The 19293-nt window shown below is 42.5% G+C and overlaps 1 protein-coding gene across 1 annotated transcript in view; it reads right to left on the bottom strand.

The window, feature by feature from the left end:
- Window positions 1-217: 217 nt before the first annotated feature.
- Window positions 218-19293, bottom strand: part of LOC137272210 (uncharacterized) — a 30374-nt gene continuing 11298 nt past the window's right edge. The window contains exons 2-8 of the mRNA XM_067804569.1: window positions 10625-10712; window positions 8431-8582; window positions 7358-7667; window positions 6382-6471; window positions 5707-5828; window positions 2564-3336; window positions 218-2133 (exon numbers count right to left, since the gene is read on the bottom strand). Of these exons, the coding sequence (XP_067660670.1) occupies window positions 1984-2133; window positions 2564-3336; window positions 5707-5828; window positions 6382-6471; window positions 7358-7667; window positions 8431-8582; window positions 10625-10712 (1685 nt within the window). The 3' untranslated portion in view covers window positions 218-1983. The remainder of the gene's footprint in view (window positions 2134-2563; window positions 3337-5706; window positions 5829-6381; window positions 6472-7357; window positions 7668-8430; window positions 8583-10624; window positions 10713-19293) is intronic.

The following is a 19293-nucleotide window of genomic DNA, read 5'->3' as shown; positions in this document are numbered from 1 at the left end:
ACATGCCTCCATTAGACACTGTCCAGTAAGGCAAGGTTACCGTGTATACAGGGTCAGTGCGAGACTTTCCACGACACTTTTGGTACTCCAGTGTGCATGGAACAAAGGTTATTGTCACTCATAGTTTGACAGCCACTATTTTCAGGACAGATATTATAGAATAAATAACACAACCACAAATAGCATTTACCATAAATATTCAATAAGAAAACTGGGGTTATTATTTATAAAACATTTATTGTCCGTTTGTTCCGTACGTGACTATTTACAACCTCGTCCATCATGAATAGTTTATATACTCCGATCACTCTAATCGATTCACAAAATCACTAAATCGATACTTACGGGTAGGGATGCATTCTAACGTTCTCCTAAAGGAAGAATGCCACAGGATTGATGGTAGCTTTATTCAATATTTGGCACAAAAAGGTCATGGCCTGGTTACAGAACTTCGACACACGCAGGTGTCAGTAATCAAAGATTGTTCACTTAGCAGTTTCGGACCACGGTGACCTCCCTACTATACTTCACATGTGTTCACGGTCGGTGCGGTGTATGTAACAAAAACACACGCACGTGTCAACACTAGTGTTGGAGGCTTGTAGGTCGGTTCTGAAATCTGTAGAATGAAGACGCCCTGGACACAACAAAAAAACTGTCCAAGAAGGAAATCAAACTCATGTAATAAATAAGTGAATTGAAGTGCCAGTGTTTCTATTTCGAATAACGCAATTTGACAATTTAGTCAGACAGCGAATGCGTTTACACAGTTTTAATGCACACAAAACGCAATGTATCTTAAGCACTGTTCTTTAGATGACCAGACAGATTCTTGTAAATGCAGTTATTAAAAAAATACGAATGTTTAGCATTGATTCAAGATATGAACAACGGATATGTCGGATATGGCATCCAGCCGAAGAGGTAGACATCTCACATGACTAATACCGTTACTATGACACTTTTACATGTTTTCATGTCTGCCCTAATTAGCAGCAATGTTTTCATGTCTGCCCTAATTAGCAGCAATGTTTTCATGTCTGCCCTAATTAGCAGCAATGTTTTCATGTCTGCCCTAATTAGCAGCAATGTTTTCATGTCTGCCCTAATTAGCAGCAATGTTTTCATGTCTGCCCTAATTAGCAGCAATGTTTTCATGTCTGCCCTAATTAGCAGCAATGTTTTCATGTCTGCCCTAATTAGCAGCAATGTTTTCAAATATACATTAATGTAAATATTTTCTTTGAAAACGTAACATCAGTTTGTCTTCACATTTGTTAACTGTGTTCTCGCACAATGTGGGACATTGGGAGATATCCATATTTTGTTGTCATTAACATGAGTCAGTCACATTCGGTGTTATTCACTTTGCCTAGATAGCCTATCCCTACACTTACAGTCTTTTAAGTGTTTACACTATCTACGTTAAACCCAGGTCCAATGTATACAAATCGCCTCACGCCATGTTACACACTAACTGTGTTATACACAGCACTGTTTAGTCCCGACTGTTATTCAGATATTTATCCTGTCCCTTCTTTAAATCAAGAGTTCACCTATCCAGAACAGTAACATCACAGATGTACGCTATCCTTACCATGAAATATGACAGAAAGATTCTATCCCAAATACGTCACATGAAAATGTATCCTTTCCCAGGTGCGTAATATCAAAGGTATATCCCAGTTAAACTGTGTAATATCAGATACATTTCCTCGCCCATTGCGTCATATAACATGTACTCTCTATCCATTCTTTATCCCGTCTTCCCTCTCCCCAATCACAGGTGTATTAATATCACAGACATGTCACATCCTTTGCTGTATCAAATCAAATAATATACCCTATTCTTACAGTAACACAGACAGTATGACATGTTACATCGCGTATGCCCTAACGTATGAACTGCAGCATAAAACCTTGACTTCTTGAAAGTCATCGCAAAATAGCGTCACAAATGAACAGTGATGACGCAGTGGAAGACTATGAGTTGGTCAGTAATATCTTCAGGTGTGAAATCTTTTCCTTCTCTCTCTCCCTGGTGGGTTCCTCGTCTAAAAGAGGAGATATGTTTGTGGGTTGACGACGACGGATGACCACACGGTTCCCGGGACGGGGCTGTATGTCCATATCCTGAAGCAGAGGAGTCATGCTGTCAGCAGTCTTACACCTGCATCCGTGAGTAACGTGACATCCATGTCTGTCAGTAACGTGATGTCATATCTGTCAGTAACTTGACATTGATATCTGTCAGTAACTTGACATCAATATATGCAAGTAACGTCACATCAGTATTTGTCAGTAACGTGACATAATCAGTAAGCAACTTGGCATCAATATTTGTCAGTAACTGTGAGAAGGTTTGCATCAATATCTGACAGTAATTTTACTTCAATATATGTCACTATCACTAACCTCAATACATATGTTTATATGTTACATTTTAATGTCACCTCCGAAATTACAATCCTCTGGGTATTATCTGTGTATGTTATTCCCCGTAGGGCCAGTTTGTTAGCCTCGTGGTTAAAGTGAAGGCCAACGATGTAATAATGCACCTTACCTGTAGCGCAAGTCTTCGGAGTTGAGCAACTTTGGACCTGGATTTGGGGTTTTCTCTCTTTAACCAAAGTCTTATTCTCTCTTCTAAGTTTGTCAAAGCGGCGTCGTGTTCATCTTGGTCTATTGTCACCCCCATAGACAGTGGCTCAGCATCGTCGTCAACATAATAGTCCATGTCGGCTCCGTAGTCGTCGGTGGAGTCCTGCTGATGGGAACTCTGAATACTCTTGAAACTTCTTGGTCCATCTCGGCCATGTCCATCCTCCTGATCCCGGGCGTTCTGAGCCGCCAACAGCATGCTCTGGGGTAGTTGAACACTGTGAACATGAGCTGGTGGAATCTGGTCCACCTTCCGATGTCTCTTCAATCTGAGTTTCTCTTTTGTCTTCTCCCGGACCCGTATCATGTAAAACACACTCCCTGGCCCGAACATGTCTATTAATGGGCCTCGATGGTTTAGAAACTCTTTTTCAGCAGCAGAAACTGTAGTCATTTCACGTCTGTCTTTTTCTACAGGGGGTGGAGGTTTATAGCGGCTCAGGATTCTGTTGTGTAGGTAGCCGAGTAGAGGAATATCGTCTTTCTGAGCAAGGAGAGATATGCGTGTTTCTAGTTTGACGGCGAGCTCGTCTCTCATTAATTCTATTGTCCTTTGATGTCTCCTAACGAACAACCTCTCGTAATGCTTCATCTCGAGGACCAGGACCTCCGTCCTCTCCTTGCATACTGCCGTGTTCATGTACGTCTTCAGATCCAAGAGCATCTCAATGTCCCCTGCAACAGAGCAGTAGCATATCGAATTGTGCAATGACAGCCTTGGCTGTACCAACACCAAATCGGCCTCTCAAGGAGACGGCTGAACGTTCACTAATTTGAATTCACAAATTACTGTAATTATTTTACCCATTGTTCCACACCGGTAAGGTAAGGTCCGTTGACAGTGATGCGTTTTCATCTGTGCAGTACTAGAAGAACGTCGACATCAGTAGGTCACTCAGATCCCCAGTACTACCCCACCCTCTACCCAAGCACTACACCACGCACAGTCTAGCCAGTGCTATATCACCGTCTACTTCAGTGCTTCACCCCCGTCTACTTAGGCACTACACCACCATCTACTCCTGTACTAAACCACCCCAGTACTACCTCGCCGTCTACACCAGTACTGCACCACAATCTTCTCGGGTACTACCCCAACGTCAACTCTCGTACTATACCACCGTCTTCTCAGGCACTACCTCGCCGTCTATCTCAGTACTACGTCGCCGTCTACCTCTGTACTACGTCGCCGTCTACCTGAGTACTACGTCGCCGTCTACCTCAGTACTACGTCGCCGTCTACCGCAGCACTACCTCGCCGTCTACCTCTGTACTACGTCGCCGTCTACCGCAGCACTACCTCGCCGTCTACCGCAGCACTACCTCGCCGTCTACCTGAGTACTACGTCGCCGTCTACCTCTGTACTACGTCGCCGTCTACCGCAGCACTACCTCGCCGTCTACCTCTGTACTACGTCGCCGTCTACCGCAGCACTACCTCGCCGTCTACCTCTGTACTACGTCGCCGTCTACCTGAGTACTACGTCGCCGTCTAACTCTGTACTACCTCGCCGTCTACCTCAGAACTACCTCGCCATCTACCTCGGTACTACCTCGCCGTCTACCGCAGCACTACCTCGCCGTCTACCTCGGTACTACCTCGCCGTCTACCTCGGTACTACGTCGCCGTCTACCGCAGCACTACCTCGCCGTCTACCTCTGTACTACGTCGCCGTCTACCGCAGCACTACCTCGCCGTCTACCGCAGCACTACCTCGCCGTCTACCTGAGTACTACGTCGCCGTCTACCTCAGTACTACGTCGCCGTCTACCTCAGTACTACGTCGCCGTCTACCGCAGCACTACCTCGCCGTCTACCTGAGTACGACGTCGCCGTCTACCTCTGTGCTACCTCGCCGTCTACCTCAGAACTACCTCGCCGTCTACCTCGGTACTACCTCGCCGTCTACCTCGGTACTACCTCGCCGTCTACCTCGGCACTACCTCGCCGTCTACCTCGGTACTACCTCGCCGTCTACCGCAGCACTACCTCGCCGTCTACCTGAGTACTACGTCGCCGTCTACCTCAGTACTACCTCGCCGTCTACTATACCACTCCTAACTCAGTCATTACTACATTTCCACCGTACGTGAATCCATACGTTCAAAAGCCGAAAATATTTTAATAAACTGTTGTGGTTGGGACCCCAATTGTCTGTGTGAGACACACCAGTCGTAGCGCATAATAATTGTCTGTTGTAAATACTCAGACTGCGTAGGTCTTGTTAAAAATATTGAGTCCACAAAAGCATTTCACATGATTTGGCGCAGAAACACACCCCACCACGCACATTATAACAGCAGGTGATCGATAAGTCAGATACGCCCCCTTTACACCAACCTCCTCTTAGTAACCAACACTTCAATACCAGACTCGTTCGCAAATATTACAAACCTATGCAAACACAATGAGATTAATTTCTACCGATGTATTGCCAGATGACTAACTACAGATGTTTAACTTTACCGTTTAAACCACGCAGCGAGGTGCGAAAAGGGGACGTATTTGATTTCGGTTTTATATGGCCATAAATATCCGCCTTTTAATATCACTCGGTCCCGTACGTCCACACTGTTGACAGTTTCAAGAGAAATAGGCAATGGCAGTATTCCCCATTAAATGAACTGTTTGTGCAAGTTTTGTTTCTGTTTGCTGACTGTCGGTGTAATCGGAGTTTACTGTTCAAGTCTTAGGCAGGTCCAAGGAGCTTGAGTTAAGAAGTTAGGTGTCCGTTTAACGAAACCTTAAGCGGAGTTGACCAGTGTCAGTTTGCACTTGAAGTGCCCGTATATTACGAAACTCGAAATTCCGTTTTTAAATCGAAACTCGTCAGATGAAACTGACAATGTGTACAAAAAAAAACATCAACACTTAAAACAAGACCATGTCCTCAAAGTGTTTACCCTATCATTTATGTTGTTGTTTCATAGTTTCATTTACTATTCTTCCGGATGATATACCAATAGGATACTTGTGACCTGACTGGTTGCGCCCAGTGCTCAGGTACATGCTGTGGAAGATCCAGGTCTTAAGGCATCACCTACCCACACTCTCGTTGATACCAAGGTAGCATAGCTTCGTGCTTTTGAAGTTGTCCCTCTTCTTTATGTTGTTGCTATTGTGGTGTTCGGTCGGGGGTCGTGCTTTGTCCGTCTTTTTCAACAATCTGTGCACATAAATGCCTTTGTGTACATTGTTTATTGATGCATTTGGGAATATATACGTGCAATAATTCGCCATACGATACCTTAAATAGACAAACGTTTAGGTTCTTATATGGCATCGTAAGCACCATACATTACTATATGTATCGAAAACACACACGCACGCACGCACGCACGCACGCACGCACGCACGCACGCACGCACACATACATATATATGACACCCTCTTGTACACATGTGCCAACTCAGGTACGCAGTCACTCATATACATACTTATTCGACACACACACTGACTAACACACCCCATCCATATAATCGTGTTTTCGAGTCCTAGAGTCATCCCGATAAAGCTTTGTAACGGTTTGTCTGCAAAACGTTTAGCTGTAAGGTGTCTCCGGTAGGTACGTGCCCTGCATCAATTCCAACTGGAACTGTTAAGATGACACAACACGAGTACTTGCAACGTTTGGTTGTCAGTTTGTATGACAACAGGGAGTCGTTTGGAAACATTGATTATGCACTGTCATTACGAGACCGGCTAAAGAAAATGCTTACTTGGCAGTTTCGGATTGATTAGCTGCCAGGAATATCTTTCTGTATTGCTGCGGGTGTTGCGAGGGGTCAATCTGGACTTCCACTTGACCACTGCAAGGAGAAAATTACAACACTAAACACGAAGTGCGTGGACCAGAACAATTTTACGAATCTATGAACGCAACTGGGATACGATGACACACAGTGAACCTGGTGAGCTTACCTGGTGCTTTATAGCTTGGGTAGCCACGAATCTTACCCAGAATATCATCATCAAAAAATGAAATGAAGTTCTCCTTTTATTTTATTTCGTGTGTGATGCTCTGGGTTGCAGGTAGATTAATTAAGAACACACATTCACATACAGTGCCCTGTCTTCGTACCACTTCAAGGCAGTTCAATCATGCAGGAAGGCGTCATTAGAGTGAGTGTATTCTTTATATTTTCACTAGGCCCAGCTGTTATAGGTACGGTGTAATCTATCAGAATGGGTTGTGCATGATTCTTGATTATGTGTGCCCTAACTTAAAGGTCACATGCAACGTAAGACACAACTTTGCGGATTCTGATACCTTTCGGTAAGCCCTTATCATCAAAAATGCCAATTCAACCTATAAAGTTGAAAATAAAGTTTAAACGATTCACTAAATTATGCAGGTGTGATACTTGTGCACGTGACATGTTTTTGTGTCTGTGGGTTGCAAACAAACTACATCCATTTTTCTCGGATGACTAGATTTTACGGAAACTGGTGCAAACCCTTGTCAGTTTCAAGTCCTGCCTTGTACTTTTGCGAATGACAGTTTCCAGCTATGCAATAGTTCACCATCTCATCTCTTGATTTTTTGGTTGCATGTGACCTTTAAAGAAGTAGTACACGTTCGCATTTTTCTCCCTCCCTACTAAACTCAACGTTTCCTTTCCCCTCATCTAAGAATGAAGTACCTACTCACGTCATACACGAATGAGGTCACGTTTTCATGTAGGTTTCCCTCACCTGAGAATGAAGTACATATTCTCTGTGTCATCTCCCTGTCGCACCAGTGTCGCCTCATACGAGTACGTCTCCATGTACATAGCCATGGCAAGCTGTTTGCGGTACTTAGGGGGCCAAGAGGAGAAGAGTTTGTTGCTAGCTATGAAACGTTCCTTGTCTCTGAACTCTTTGGCCAGCACATCCCTGACTGACCGGTTGTATAGCTGTCTGTCCACCACCACCAAGTCCGTCCGCTCGTCCGCTATAACCGAGGCAGTCCTGATACAGTCATCTGAGGCCAGGGCTACCTCACCGAACGGGCTTCCAGCGCCTACGGGTATCCAGAAGTATGAGCGTGTCAGCAGTGACGTGGGTGTGAGGCAGTGTAACACAAGAGTATAAAACATTCATCTACAAACGATATCCCAGATACTTGTGAATAAGTCAGATGAATGGACAGGTTTTCAGGCGAAGAACTGATTTGCACTTGCATGTGTTTGTAACCGCTACCACTCGCAGGTCAGAATACGCTCATCTCTTTCCAAATCCTTATGAGTAAGTGACTGTGTGAGTTGTTTAGTGATAGCAGTATTCCAACAATCTCATGGCGAAGGACACCACACATTGTACCTATATGGGGAATCGAATCCGGGTTTTTTTCACAAAATGCGAAAAGTAGAGAAGGAAAAAGCTCACCCTGCATTGAAATATTCAAAATACTATGCAACAAACGATCATAATTATGACTGCATAAGTTATATCGTTTAGTGTTAGAGACCATAACCTTCGATATTCGGCAAGTGGATTTGAAACATGAATTAGTCGTGGATTCAGAGTACTGGGGTCATCCCACTGAAGGCTTACTCTGTTCGGGTCGCCTGAACTCCCTTCCAATAGTTGTCTCCCTTATTTGTGTTAGGGACTGCTGGTGACGAGTTTCCATGACTCACTTCCGTCATGATCCTTGGCATTACAGGACCAATGTTTGTATATTTCACCAAGTTTGTAGACCCTAATAATATATTAGCTTCCAAATAATATCAAGCTGACATGCAGGGATATCACTAAACTGCTTCCGAAACTCGCTCACTTACCCAGATGTGTGACGAAGTGTCCAAGCTTGCTCCTGTCCAGTTTGCCGTCCTTGCCCCTCCGGTAGATGATGTCCAGTTCTGACTCATCCTCGCCGTCCTTGTCCTTGTTGAGGATGTAGATTGAAATCTGGCCGCCGAGGATGATGTAGAAACTGAAACCAGGTGTTAGGTATACACACGGGTAGATAATAGTGGAACAACGTCTATTAACCGAAACGCATCAGTTTTAAAACTTCAATTGATGCAGTACAATTATGTATCCCCGATATTATATGTGACCTTGAGACCCTGCAGGAAGGGATTTAGGCAATGAGGAACTCAGCCTTATTCCTACACGCGCTTTTAGACGACGTAACGTATATCATCAACATAACTCATACTAGAGTGTCATGTGACTTGTCTGTATCATTGTTTTTCATATACATAGATCATGGTGTGACTGTGGCAGCAGCTATGTAGGAGAGACATCTCACCCCATTGACATTAGGCTGAAAGAGCACAAACTTCAGTATAGAAATCACATTTAAAGTCAGCCCTTTCTGAACACATTGTGAACAATCCGTCACACTCTACTGACTGGTAAACAACAACCATCACAGTATCAAACATCCATGATTGGCAACGACGCAAAATTTCAGAAGCTATCAATATCAAGAGATTAGCCCCACAGATGAACAGAGATGAATTCTTTTTTTATCTGCTATTTTTAATTGCATATACATGCTTAAAATCATCACTCTGTCTTCATGTACATTACTAGTATATATATCCTGTTTAACTGTTAGTTAGCATCCACCTGACGAAGGGGCAAGGAACAACCCAGAAACCTGCATCGTAAAAACAATAAAGAAGAAGTTGACATCCATAACATTTTGTCGTCTTTTACATTCATCCTGTGCATATGTGGGTTAGAGCTGTTGGTCAGCAGCCCATGCTAGTGGTAACAGGCGACCAACTGATGTTATCGTATCTCAATTCAGCCGATGGATGCCCAGGACGCATATTTCAGTCACCGGATTATCAAGTCAAGCTTCCATTATTTACAGACATCCGTTATATAACTGGAATAGTGCGGCGGCGGTGTTACCAAACATACAAACAACCACATGTGTGTGGCCCAGTAAGTAGACTGGCGGTATTTAACAATGCATTTCCCATAATAAAGAGATGTACCTGGTTAAACGTTTGTGGACGTTTAAACGCACGTACAGTGTATGTACAATGTTAAGGTACTTCATTCATATAGATATTGCTCGCGTACATAAATTAAGTGCATTATTATATTTCTTGGCGACCAAAAACCACTTTCGTTTGAAATCTCTACCTCGTGTACATAAGCACAATATCCAAACATCGGTCGCACTGGACACAATCGTGCCAACAGGCAGCAACAGTCACAAGTATTCTGCTGTACAGGTAACTGGCACCTTAATCCCGGGATAAGGGTGAAACTATCATTGATGATTTGGTGCTAACTGTTCTGATTTCACAGAGACAGGCAGTTCTATGGGTCGAATTCCTGTTTACCAATAGACGTGCTATTATGGTCTTTGTTGTTACCCCGACATTAAGGAATACAACCATGACTGCTAAACTGTTTGACTTGGGTGTCCATCCAGGAATACGTAATGGTGGGAAATCAAGCATATACACAGACACACAGAGAGAGGGAGACAGACAAACGGACAGACAGACAAGACGGAGAGAGAGGAGAGAGAGGGAGGCTCTGCACATATTACCATAATCTTGAATGCAAAGACCTTAAACCCTGCTTGACCTCATATGACCACCCACTAAGATGTGATGGGAGATCAGGGTTATGTGATCACACAAACTCTGTAAATACCTATCGTTGTGTTGAACTAGTCTGTGTGACTGTTATTTGATAATATTGCCTTCGGCGAGTGCTTCAAGTTCAGTGGTAAATGTTCATAACTACCTGATTATAGAAACGCTCAACAATACCGTTGTTTGCTCTTTCTCTTTGAACAGTTACTGAGTGGATGCATTTAGTTTTACGCCACATTTAGCAATATTTCATATTTCAGCAATATTACTGTTACACCAGAAAATGGGAATCACACACTGTACCCTTGTGAGACTTGAACCTGGACGTTACACTTTGAAGATAAATCAAGCGTGAGATTCAGATATCAGACGAAAATGGGACAGTCCTGCAGTGTTTATATCTTACCACTCCCCCTTGTCCCCTTGTTTAATGATGACGTCATCTCGGACCTTGTTGACAAACTGGCAGTTTCTGATGATATCCATCACGATATCTGAAACATGGTCAAGATACACTGAGTCTATATTATAGACTATATATAGTTATGATGCTGGTGTACATTACACTCACCAGGTGATGGAGGCAGGTTGAAGACACTGACACGGAATGCACACCAAGCTCAGGTCAACGAATACTTGTATGTGAAACATTTATCACAATTTGAAAACAAACGGTCACGATGTTTGTCGTAAGGTCAACATAATACTGGTATATCTGCAACTTTTGTGCATCTGTAATACTGCGTAAAAAGCTTGATTCGTGGGGGCAATTTACAACTGGTTTCAGTCGGACTGAAAATTCTAATTACGAGGGGATGTCAACAAGTTTTGAGCCTTGCATAGAAAAACACAAAAAATTGGTATGAACCACATTTATTTTTCAACATAGTCCCCTTGTGAGTCAAGACACTTGTTCCATCTTTTCTGCCAGTCGCTGATGCCATCTCTGTAGAAGGCGCGATTTTGGTCCTCAAACCAAGCCTCAGTAGCAGCAATAAGCTCATTATTATCCTGAAATCTACGACCATGCAAGTGTTTCTTGAGATTTGGGAACAGATGGTAATCACTTGGTGCCAGGTCTGGAGAGTAGTGGGGATGCAGCAAGATTACTAGCCTAAATTGAAAATCTTCTGGATTCTTGTTGTATCTGGTTAGCATGGAGTTGCTTATGGTGACCCTTGTTTGCTTCATTTCATCTGTAAGCATTCTTGGCACCCATCTTACGCACACCTTAGACATGACGAGATGTTCATCAAGAATTGCCTCGATGGATCCGTGTGAAATGCCTGTGGTCCCCTTTAACTCGTGGAGTGTGATTCGACGATTTTCCAGCACAAATCTATGCACTCTGTCAATGTTTTCCTGACTAGTGCTTGTTGTTAAGCGACCTGGACGGGGGTCATCTTCAAGACTCTCTCTACCATGCTTAAATTCATTGACCCATCGTTCGATGGTAGCAGATGAAGGGGACGACTTCCCATAAACTGCTGAAAGCCTTTCTTCAATGTTCTTCGCCGAGTTTCCTTCAAGAACTAAAAACTTAATTACAGCTCTTTACTCAATTTTATTCAGTTTCACTGCCGTGAGGGGGTCTCTTACTGTCAATGTGAGCTGTTCAATAACTTCTGAGAGTAGGATACCAAAACTTATATATCACATCAGCTACACCCCAAAGTTCAATGTCGTACCATAGGCTGTGACACCTGGGTATGAAAAATGCTCAAGGCTCAAAACTTATTGACATCCCCTCGTACTTGGCAGATTGACTGAAAAATATGATTCCGAAACATTTCCATGTTTAATATTATCAACCAATGACTGAAAATTAAAAAAGTAATATGTGATTGTAGTTTGTAACTGCAACTGACACGTACACCACATGACGAGGAAGTTTCGCTGCAAGAATCATGAATAATTCCGTTGATACGGAAACAGCAGTGGCCATGACGAGAGCTCATGGAATGCGGGTACCGTGAAGAGTATCCAGACGTCACACACCCATATAATTACACTATGTTACAGGTAAACTAGGGTGACTGTACACCACCTGTATTGTGCTGCTCGACACTAGGCCAGTCAACAGCACCATTGCTACAATATCAACACCATTCCCTGTGTCATGATTTAACCTTATTATACCTATGTGACGAGAGTGTTCTTGGTAAGAAAGAGGTTCATTGAGGTACGTGAAATACATGATCTGGCACTAGGGCGCATTGAAGACTCAAACTATTGGCGTTGTTCCTGAGGCCAGTTTCGATTGTGGCATTTTCCACACCGATATATAGGCTATATATCGGTTTTATGTCTCATTGCATACGGTGCGGTGGGTGCGGTGGGTGAGTGGTTACAGTGGTCTCCAAGACGACGCTATGAGTATGGGTATGGGTTCTATTCCGTAGGAGTTTACAAGTTGTGAAGCCCAGAATAACGTTTAGTGAAGTTATATTTTTGGAATAGTGCTATAAGGGACGTAAGTTCTTATTCTCTTAACGTCCACAATACCAGCACGGATTGTTCCATGGAACATGTTACGGCAGACCTTCAGCTGCATCGTAGTATCTCCTCAGTTTGGAAGAAATTCGTAAAATACAACTTTACAGGCACTTGTATGCGTACCCTTTGAATTAAGTTTGTGCGAATATTGCATCCGAACACACGTTGAGGAGACATGTGAAGGAGTTTTCCACAATCCTTTTGAGAACAGACTATTGCAATATAGCGAGGAAGTCAATATACACGAGTTTAAGCATCGGAAGCATGAGAACAGACTATTGCAATATAGTGAGGAAGTCAATATACACGAGTTTAAGCATCGGAAGCATGAGAACAGACTATTGCAATATAGCGAGGAAGTCAATATACACGAGTTTAAGCATCGGAAGCATGAGTTTAAGCGTCCTTGTTGAGCTTCGCATAGTACGTGATTCAATTGTATCACAGCCAGTCGGCTGGATGTGAGAGGAAAGTCCGGACTAATCAGGTCTTAGAGCTTTCCCACTTAAGTGAAGCCAAAACAACACGGACATGGATTACCATAAACCTATAAACAGAAACATGGCGAATCCGCACATCGAATCCGCGATCATTCGATGATACGATGGAAGTTTTTCCAGCATGCCTGAGGGGCAGTAGCTTACAATGGATTACGCATGACTCTGCCAACTGTGGCTTGTACAAGGGACTAATGCTTCAGTGATAACGTATGTTACAAAAGCCCGCCTGTGTCAAAGGTGGTGGTGTGTTTACATGACAGTGTTTAACCTTCACGGTTGGGCAACCATTTGGAATACACAGTTGTAACTAAACCCAAACATAAAATAAATGAAATAGCTATTATTGATATTTCCTTTCAAAAATAACAATCGTATTGTCGGGCCTCACATGTGCAAACACAAGCAAAACGCAACACCGAGAATATGTGACAACTGCCGGTTAATACTCCTGTGTGAGCGCTACTGCATTCTGTTCCGTTCAAAAGACCCAGCGTATAATTACGATTACTGAGTTACGATTGTCGTAACTCCAATACATTAACGTAGAGTTACGACTACTGAACTACGGCTGCCTTCACTCCAATACGTTAACGTAGAATTACGGCTCCCGAGTTACATCTGTCGTAACTCAAATACGTTAACGTAGAATTACGGCTCCCGAGTTACATCTGCCGTAACTCTAATACGTTAACGTAGACAAGAACACAAGGCATCGTTCCGCAATGCAATGTGAATGTTATGAATATCGTAAAGCCGATGCTTTGCCATGGTAAATGAGTGAGTTAGGTTTAAACATCTGTGACCGGAACGTCATGACGTGGCATCCTTAAGGGAGAGGTACAACATGTGATGCGAGTCTAACAAGTTCACGATGCTGATATGCTAACAAACATTGTCCTTGTGCCTCCAGTCATAGAAACCTGTAATCACGTCAATTTGAATGCATTTTTAAGTGGCATTATAGACGTATCTGCTATAGACATGACACACCTTTCTGGATGATCAACATTTTTATTTTGGCAATAGGGACGTCTATGTACAAATTCTTAAACCGAATTAAATACATTTATCGATCTGTCGCCCTCAAAGATCGCAGTGCTGACGAAGTACGTGCTTCAGTTTCTTTGACTTGGCGACCGTCGTCACTGCAACCATGAGTCACAAACACGTAAGATCGCTGTAAGATACGTCTCTATGATTGTGTATGGCGTGATGTATGAAACACGTGTACGTCCTGGCAACATTACTGAAAGTACCGTGCCGTGAAACATGTTGAAAGACGTGTATGTGTGAAATACACCGCGTGGAAATAAAGGTCACGAGAACTGTCAGGCCGTCGGTTGAAGTGAATGCAAAACCATTGGCAAACCGTTTGATCTGGATGTGTTATGTCGTGATTTGATGTCGTCAATATGGTGGCCATTTTCTTTATCGCCTACAATGGATATTGAGGGAGAGCTATCAATCACGGTTGTACACTATTTAGAATCACCTGTGACAGGTTCACAGAGAAAGGCAGTTTATGGCAAGACATATTGATCCAGTTTGTCAATGTAATATCTAATAATCCAATATCTCCATATGTGCCTCGCTGATTCCTTATACTATGTGTAACTAGGAGTGTGAGAACAGTAGCACTGTTATGGCCATGTAAGCCGGTCTAATACTGCTGTGAGTCCCTTGCAAGATATCGGGAAAGGACCATCTTTGGCCTCACAAGTCGTGAACGCCCTTTCATGTTTGTGTTGTTGTTGCTGCTGTTGTTGTTGTTACTTGACGCTATGAACAGTACTATTCTAATTTATGGATGAGTGCCTTTGAATACAGTATTATGGACCAGACAATACGGTGATGAAGAGAGTGTGCAATTTTGCTGGTCTCCGAGATGCACTGACTTGCCTTCCTGTCAAGGAATCTTGCCAGGTTGCATGTGTCATATTACAAAGCTCTAAGACGAGTTTATGCGTGTGCTGCTGTTAGTGACATGGATTAATCAAAGCTAGTATTAATTACAATAAATAAACACTTTCAACCAGTAATCTTTGCAGTATTGATCGTTTCCGTGTTGTGATCAGCATTTGCCATTCACTCTGAATATAGCTTCGTTCAAAATAAGCTTGAGACGATTTCACTTTTCAAGAGGAAAATGGCAATCTAAAACAATTTAGATTCCGTTCTAGTGAATGGTTATGTCGTTAGAATTATTACAGCGGTCCCTGATTCAATGTACAAACGTGTCGTGTTCTCCTCCCTGGGGAGAATACCACCCTGGCTACCTGCCTGACATTAAGAGATTTGCAGTTAAATAAACATTAACACAATGGCCGGGCAGCTATTCAGTTTCGAATATATAATGTATTGATTAATCAATCGTATTTACGTGATAACTTTTGGAAAGACTGTATGTGTAGTTTTGCTTTCAGGATAACCACAGTAAGCTAGGTCGTAATTACCTGAAGAAACAACAACAAAACCAAGAAAAATGAGTTTTTTCAAGGTGAATGATTCAACGTCACACATATCGGTAACAAGTGCGTGTCCTAGTTCGTAATTTGATTTGCCAGTGTTTGGCGTATAGTTGTTTCGTGAGAGATTGACTTGCCGCTGCATGTGTTTGTCACTGTCATGGAGGATACACTCCCCTCTTTGCGTAACAAAGGTGTGTACGCGTGCGTGCGTGTGTATAAATAGGTGAGTATATATAGATAACGCCATGGATGGGTGGTTCCGCTCTTCAACACTCCCAGACATAACAAACCACAACTGTAACTATATATTATGGTTCGAACTCTAAAGGCACCAGCGGCCTTCCTAACACCTCGCTGGATATTTGAACTTTTGGGGGAAGTTGAGGATTTCTTCATAACTAGAATATGAAAATTAGTCATAGAATTCGAAAAGACTGTTTGTTCGCCTTGATGAATGGATGCGTAATTAACGTACACAGTGAATTCAGACTCAAACACATTTATGATAGTTTACATATACCACTATGATAGAAGTTTTGCTGTTTCCATTAATATACAGTTAGTTTCCAGCAGGACTGCCGATAACTGCCCAAGTTGCGTCACCTGTCCATGCACCATCAACTCAAGGATAGATAATGATCGTGTTTCTTTGAAGTGGTGACCGCACCTGTTTCCCTCTAAGTAGACCTATGTGATTATATCTCCGTGTGCATGATATAAGTGTGATTAAATCATCACTCTAGTCACGTGCAGGTTTTCGATTTCATTTATAATTCCATCATATGTTTGTTGAGCGTGATCACAACCACATTCAGCCAGCTCTAACACTCTCATTTACATCACGCCCTGGAAACAATGGCCGTGTATTTACTATGTACACTCCACAGCGCTCAAGTATGTTTGTCGTCGTGCCTTAATCTTAAAACTAGAAGTAAACACTTGTGGTCTGCCGCCAGCAACTCATGTCGGGCCCCGATATATTGGGCGAGGGGGTGCTTTGTGTTAAAATGACAGGCCCGACTGTGTAAGGAACGAATGTAGCACGATGACGGTGATATAGCAAGGAGTTTCTTCATGTTGTCTTGTGTCAAAATACGACAAAACATATGACACAGTAATGATTTGCAGACATCACCAAATACAAAACAGACATACCATTCATTACTAGATTACCATTGTTGCAATTATCCAAAAGGGAAGAGCAATCACTGCACCATTCCTATACCGGATTAACATAAAACATGCTGACAATGATTTTTCTATCCATAGCTAAGCCATTCTCTTACAAAATGATTGTACAATGGAATGTGAATCTTTGTAAACATAACGGGATTTTCTACACAAATTACAACTATTTGACCAATATTAACCTTAAAACGCTTATTGTTTCCGAATGTTTCATTTGTATTTAAACTATTCATTCAATTGTTTGTTATTAGGTCGCTCCTGTTTAAACTTCTTTGCACCCAAACGCACTCCGACTTGAGAAATACATGCGTTGCCAACAATATGTCACCATGCGAGACAGAACCCTTCACCTCCATACATTAGAACAGTTTGGCAGATGATTGCTATCTCCAGCCTGATCGATCAACACTGCTTTCCTTTACATCAAACATCACTTACACACTCACATTAAACTTCACTTGAAAGGTGTGCTACCCAATAATACCGCCTTACTCTGAGCGGCGATAAACCAGTGTAATGAAACAGTTGACATTACAGGAAGATGTTGTAATTACTGATAACTGCAGGTCAACTGGGCGTGCTGCGGGTAATTGCTACAGTAAATCTTCATACACCTGTTATTGGTGGATAAACCACTAGGACAGTGTTGTCGTGGTACAGGGCGTGTCTCAGCTCACCACGTGGACGGGTTATCGTTGACAGTGGACCGTAAAACTCTCCAGTTCGCTCAATTTATCACTCTGAAATATCCAGGGCAGCAGTACTAGTGTAGTAGTTATATGACACGAAGTCACCATTTAGCGTGCATCACTTACAGTCATGTTAGGTAAAATCCGTACTAGACTGTGAAAACTATTTTTGCTCATCAAAAATTGGGCATTCTGAAAAGAAAGTACGAACAATCTGAACAATTCCATAAGGTTCAAAAGAAAACCAAGTTTTATGGACAGTCAACTTCTTTGAGTGCGACGTTTCTGTGTATGTACTAAGACCGTTATCGTGCATGGTCTCACGTGCTTGATGACGGTGTTAGTACCTACACCGAAACGTCCAACTCATCGCAATAAAGAAGTTGACTGTCCATGCAGCTTGGTTTTCCTTCATCTTCACAACTTCTCGTGGTGCTCAAACAAATTAATAGGGTTTGCTGTCATGTTATGGCACGTTATAGTTGTGTGAATCAAGAACCAAGAACAAGACCATGTGGGTTCCAACCGTGCTGGCCAAGTCCGTTTTCGTCTAAGACAATTAGATCATAGATATCCTCTGCCATGCATCTGTAAACCGGATGTCTGGACCAGACAAACCAGTGATTGATATAATGCACAACGTCCCTCGTCAACGACACGGAATATTAAGTTACCAGAATTGACCACCCGATCTAGGTTATTGAATATCTCAGCCTCAATAAATTTAGTCTCAATATTATTCGTTACACTTCTCTACATAGTACATGATCTAACCCGGACTGGAATCCCGGGTGGATGGGTGGATGAGTGAGTGAGTGAGAGATGAAAGAGCTAATAAATAACGCGGTGAGACAACGTTTAATGCATATTTTCAGCATGTAAATAAAGCCACGAACACGATTTTATATAAGCCTTATTGTGTTGGACTACATTTAATACTAATTGGGAAACGCCAATTTCAGTATACACCAATTCCTGTGTACACCAATTTCTGTATATACCAATTTCTATTGCCTAAAATGAAACAAAGAAGAGGTCATCCAGTGACTACGTATATGTATATGCCACAGGTATCAGTTTGTAGTCTGGTCCTTCAGATGACTGTTTTCAACAATTTGGCAAAGCTTGACAATGTGTTAGTTCATCCCCATTTGATGCTTGAATCCATTTTATGTTTTGGGATGAATAGAAGTCTATTGCCGGACCACTTGCCCTACGTAACTCCCAGAACGTCTCATTGCCGACCACAACAAGTATTATTCTCAATAAGGGCTTAATGACGTAATTTTGCTCTCAAATATTTATGTGGGTTCTCAAGAAAACATGCTCCTAACCAATATTTTCTGGTGTATCCCCTTACTGATGTGATTAAGTCTTCAAGAGTCCTAGCACGTGTGCAGCAGTAAAGATACATGGCGATCTGAGTCTTAGTAGTATTGACTACAACGACAAAGCCGATGTCATTTCTCAAATGCATCCACACTTGTTGACTGGTCATGTCGTTCTTTCTTCTTCACGATGAGGCATGTTTTCATCACGTACTTGATGACGGCCCGGCTTTGTCCTATTTAACAACTAGTCAGGATTTGTTCAAGTTTTAATTGATTCATTTACATTCATATTGATTCGTATTTGTTGTACTGACAACATTGAAGAGACTGACCACAATACATGATACAGGGATGGATGGGCAGATCTACTGAAGCCGGCTAGATTTATTCAATGAATATTTTT

The sequence above is a fragment of the Haliotis asinina genome, chromosome 2 (assembly GCF_037392515.1).
Source record: "Haliotis asinina isolate JCU_RB_2024 chromosome 2, JCU_Hal_asi_v2, whole genome shotgun sequence".
In the NCBI taxonomy this organism is placed as follows: Eukaryota; Metazoa; Mollusca; class Gastropoda; order Lepetellida; family Haliotidae; genus Haliotis; species Haliotis asinina.
This window is presented reverse-complemented; position numbering and strand designations above follow the sequence as displayed.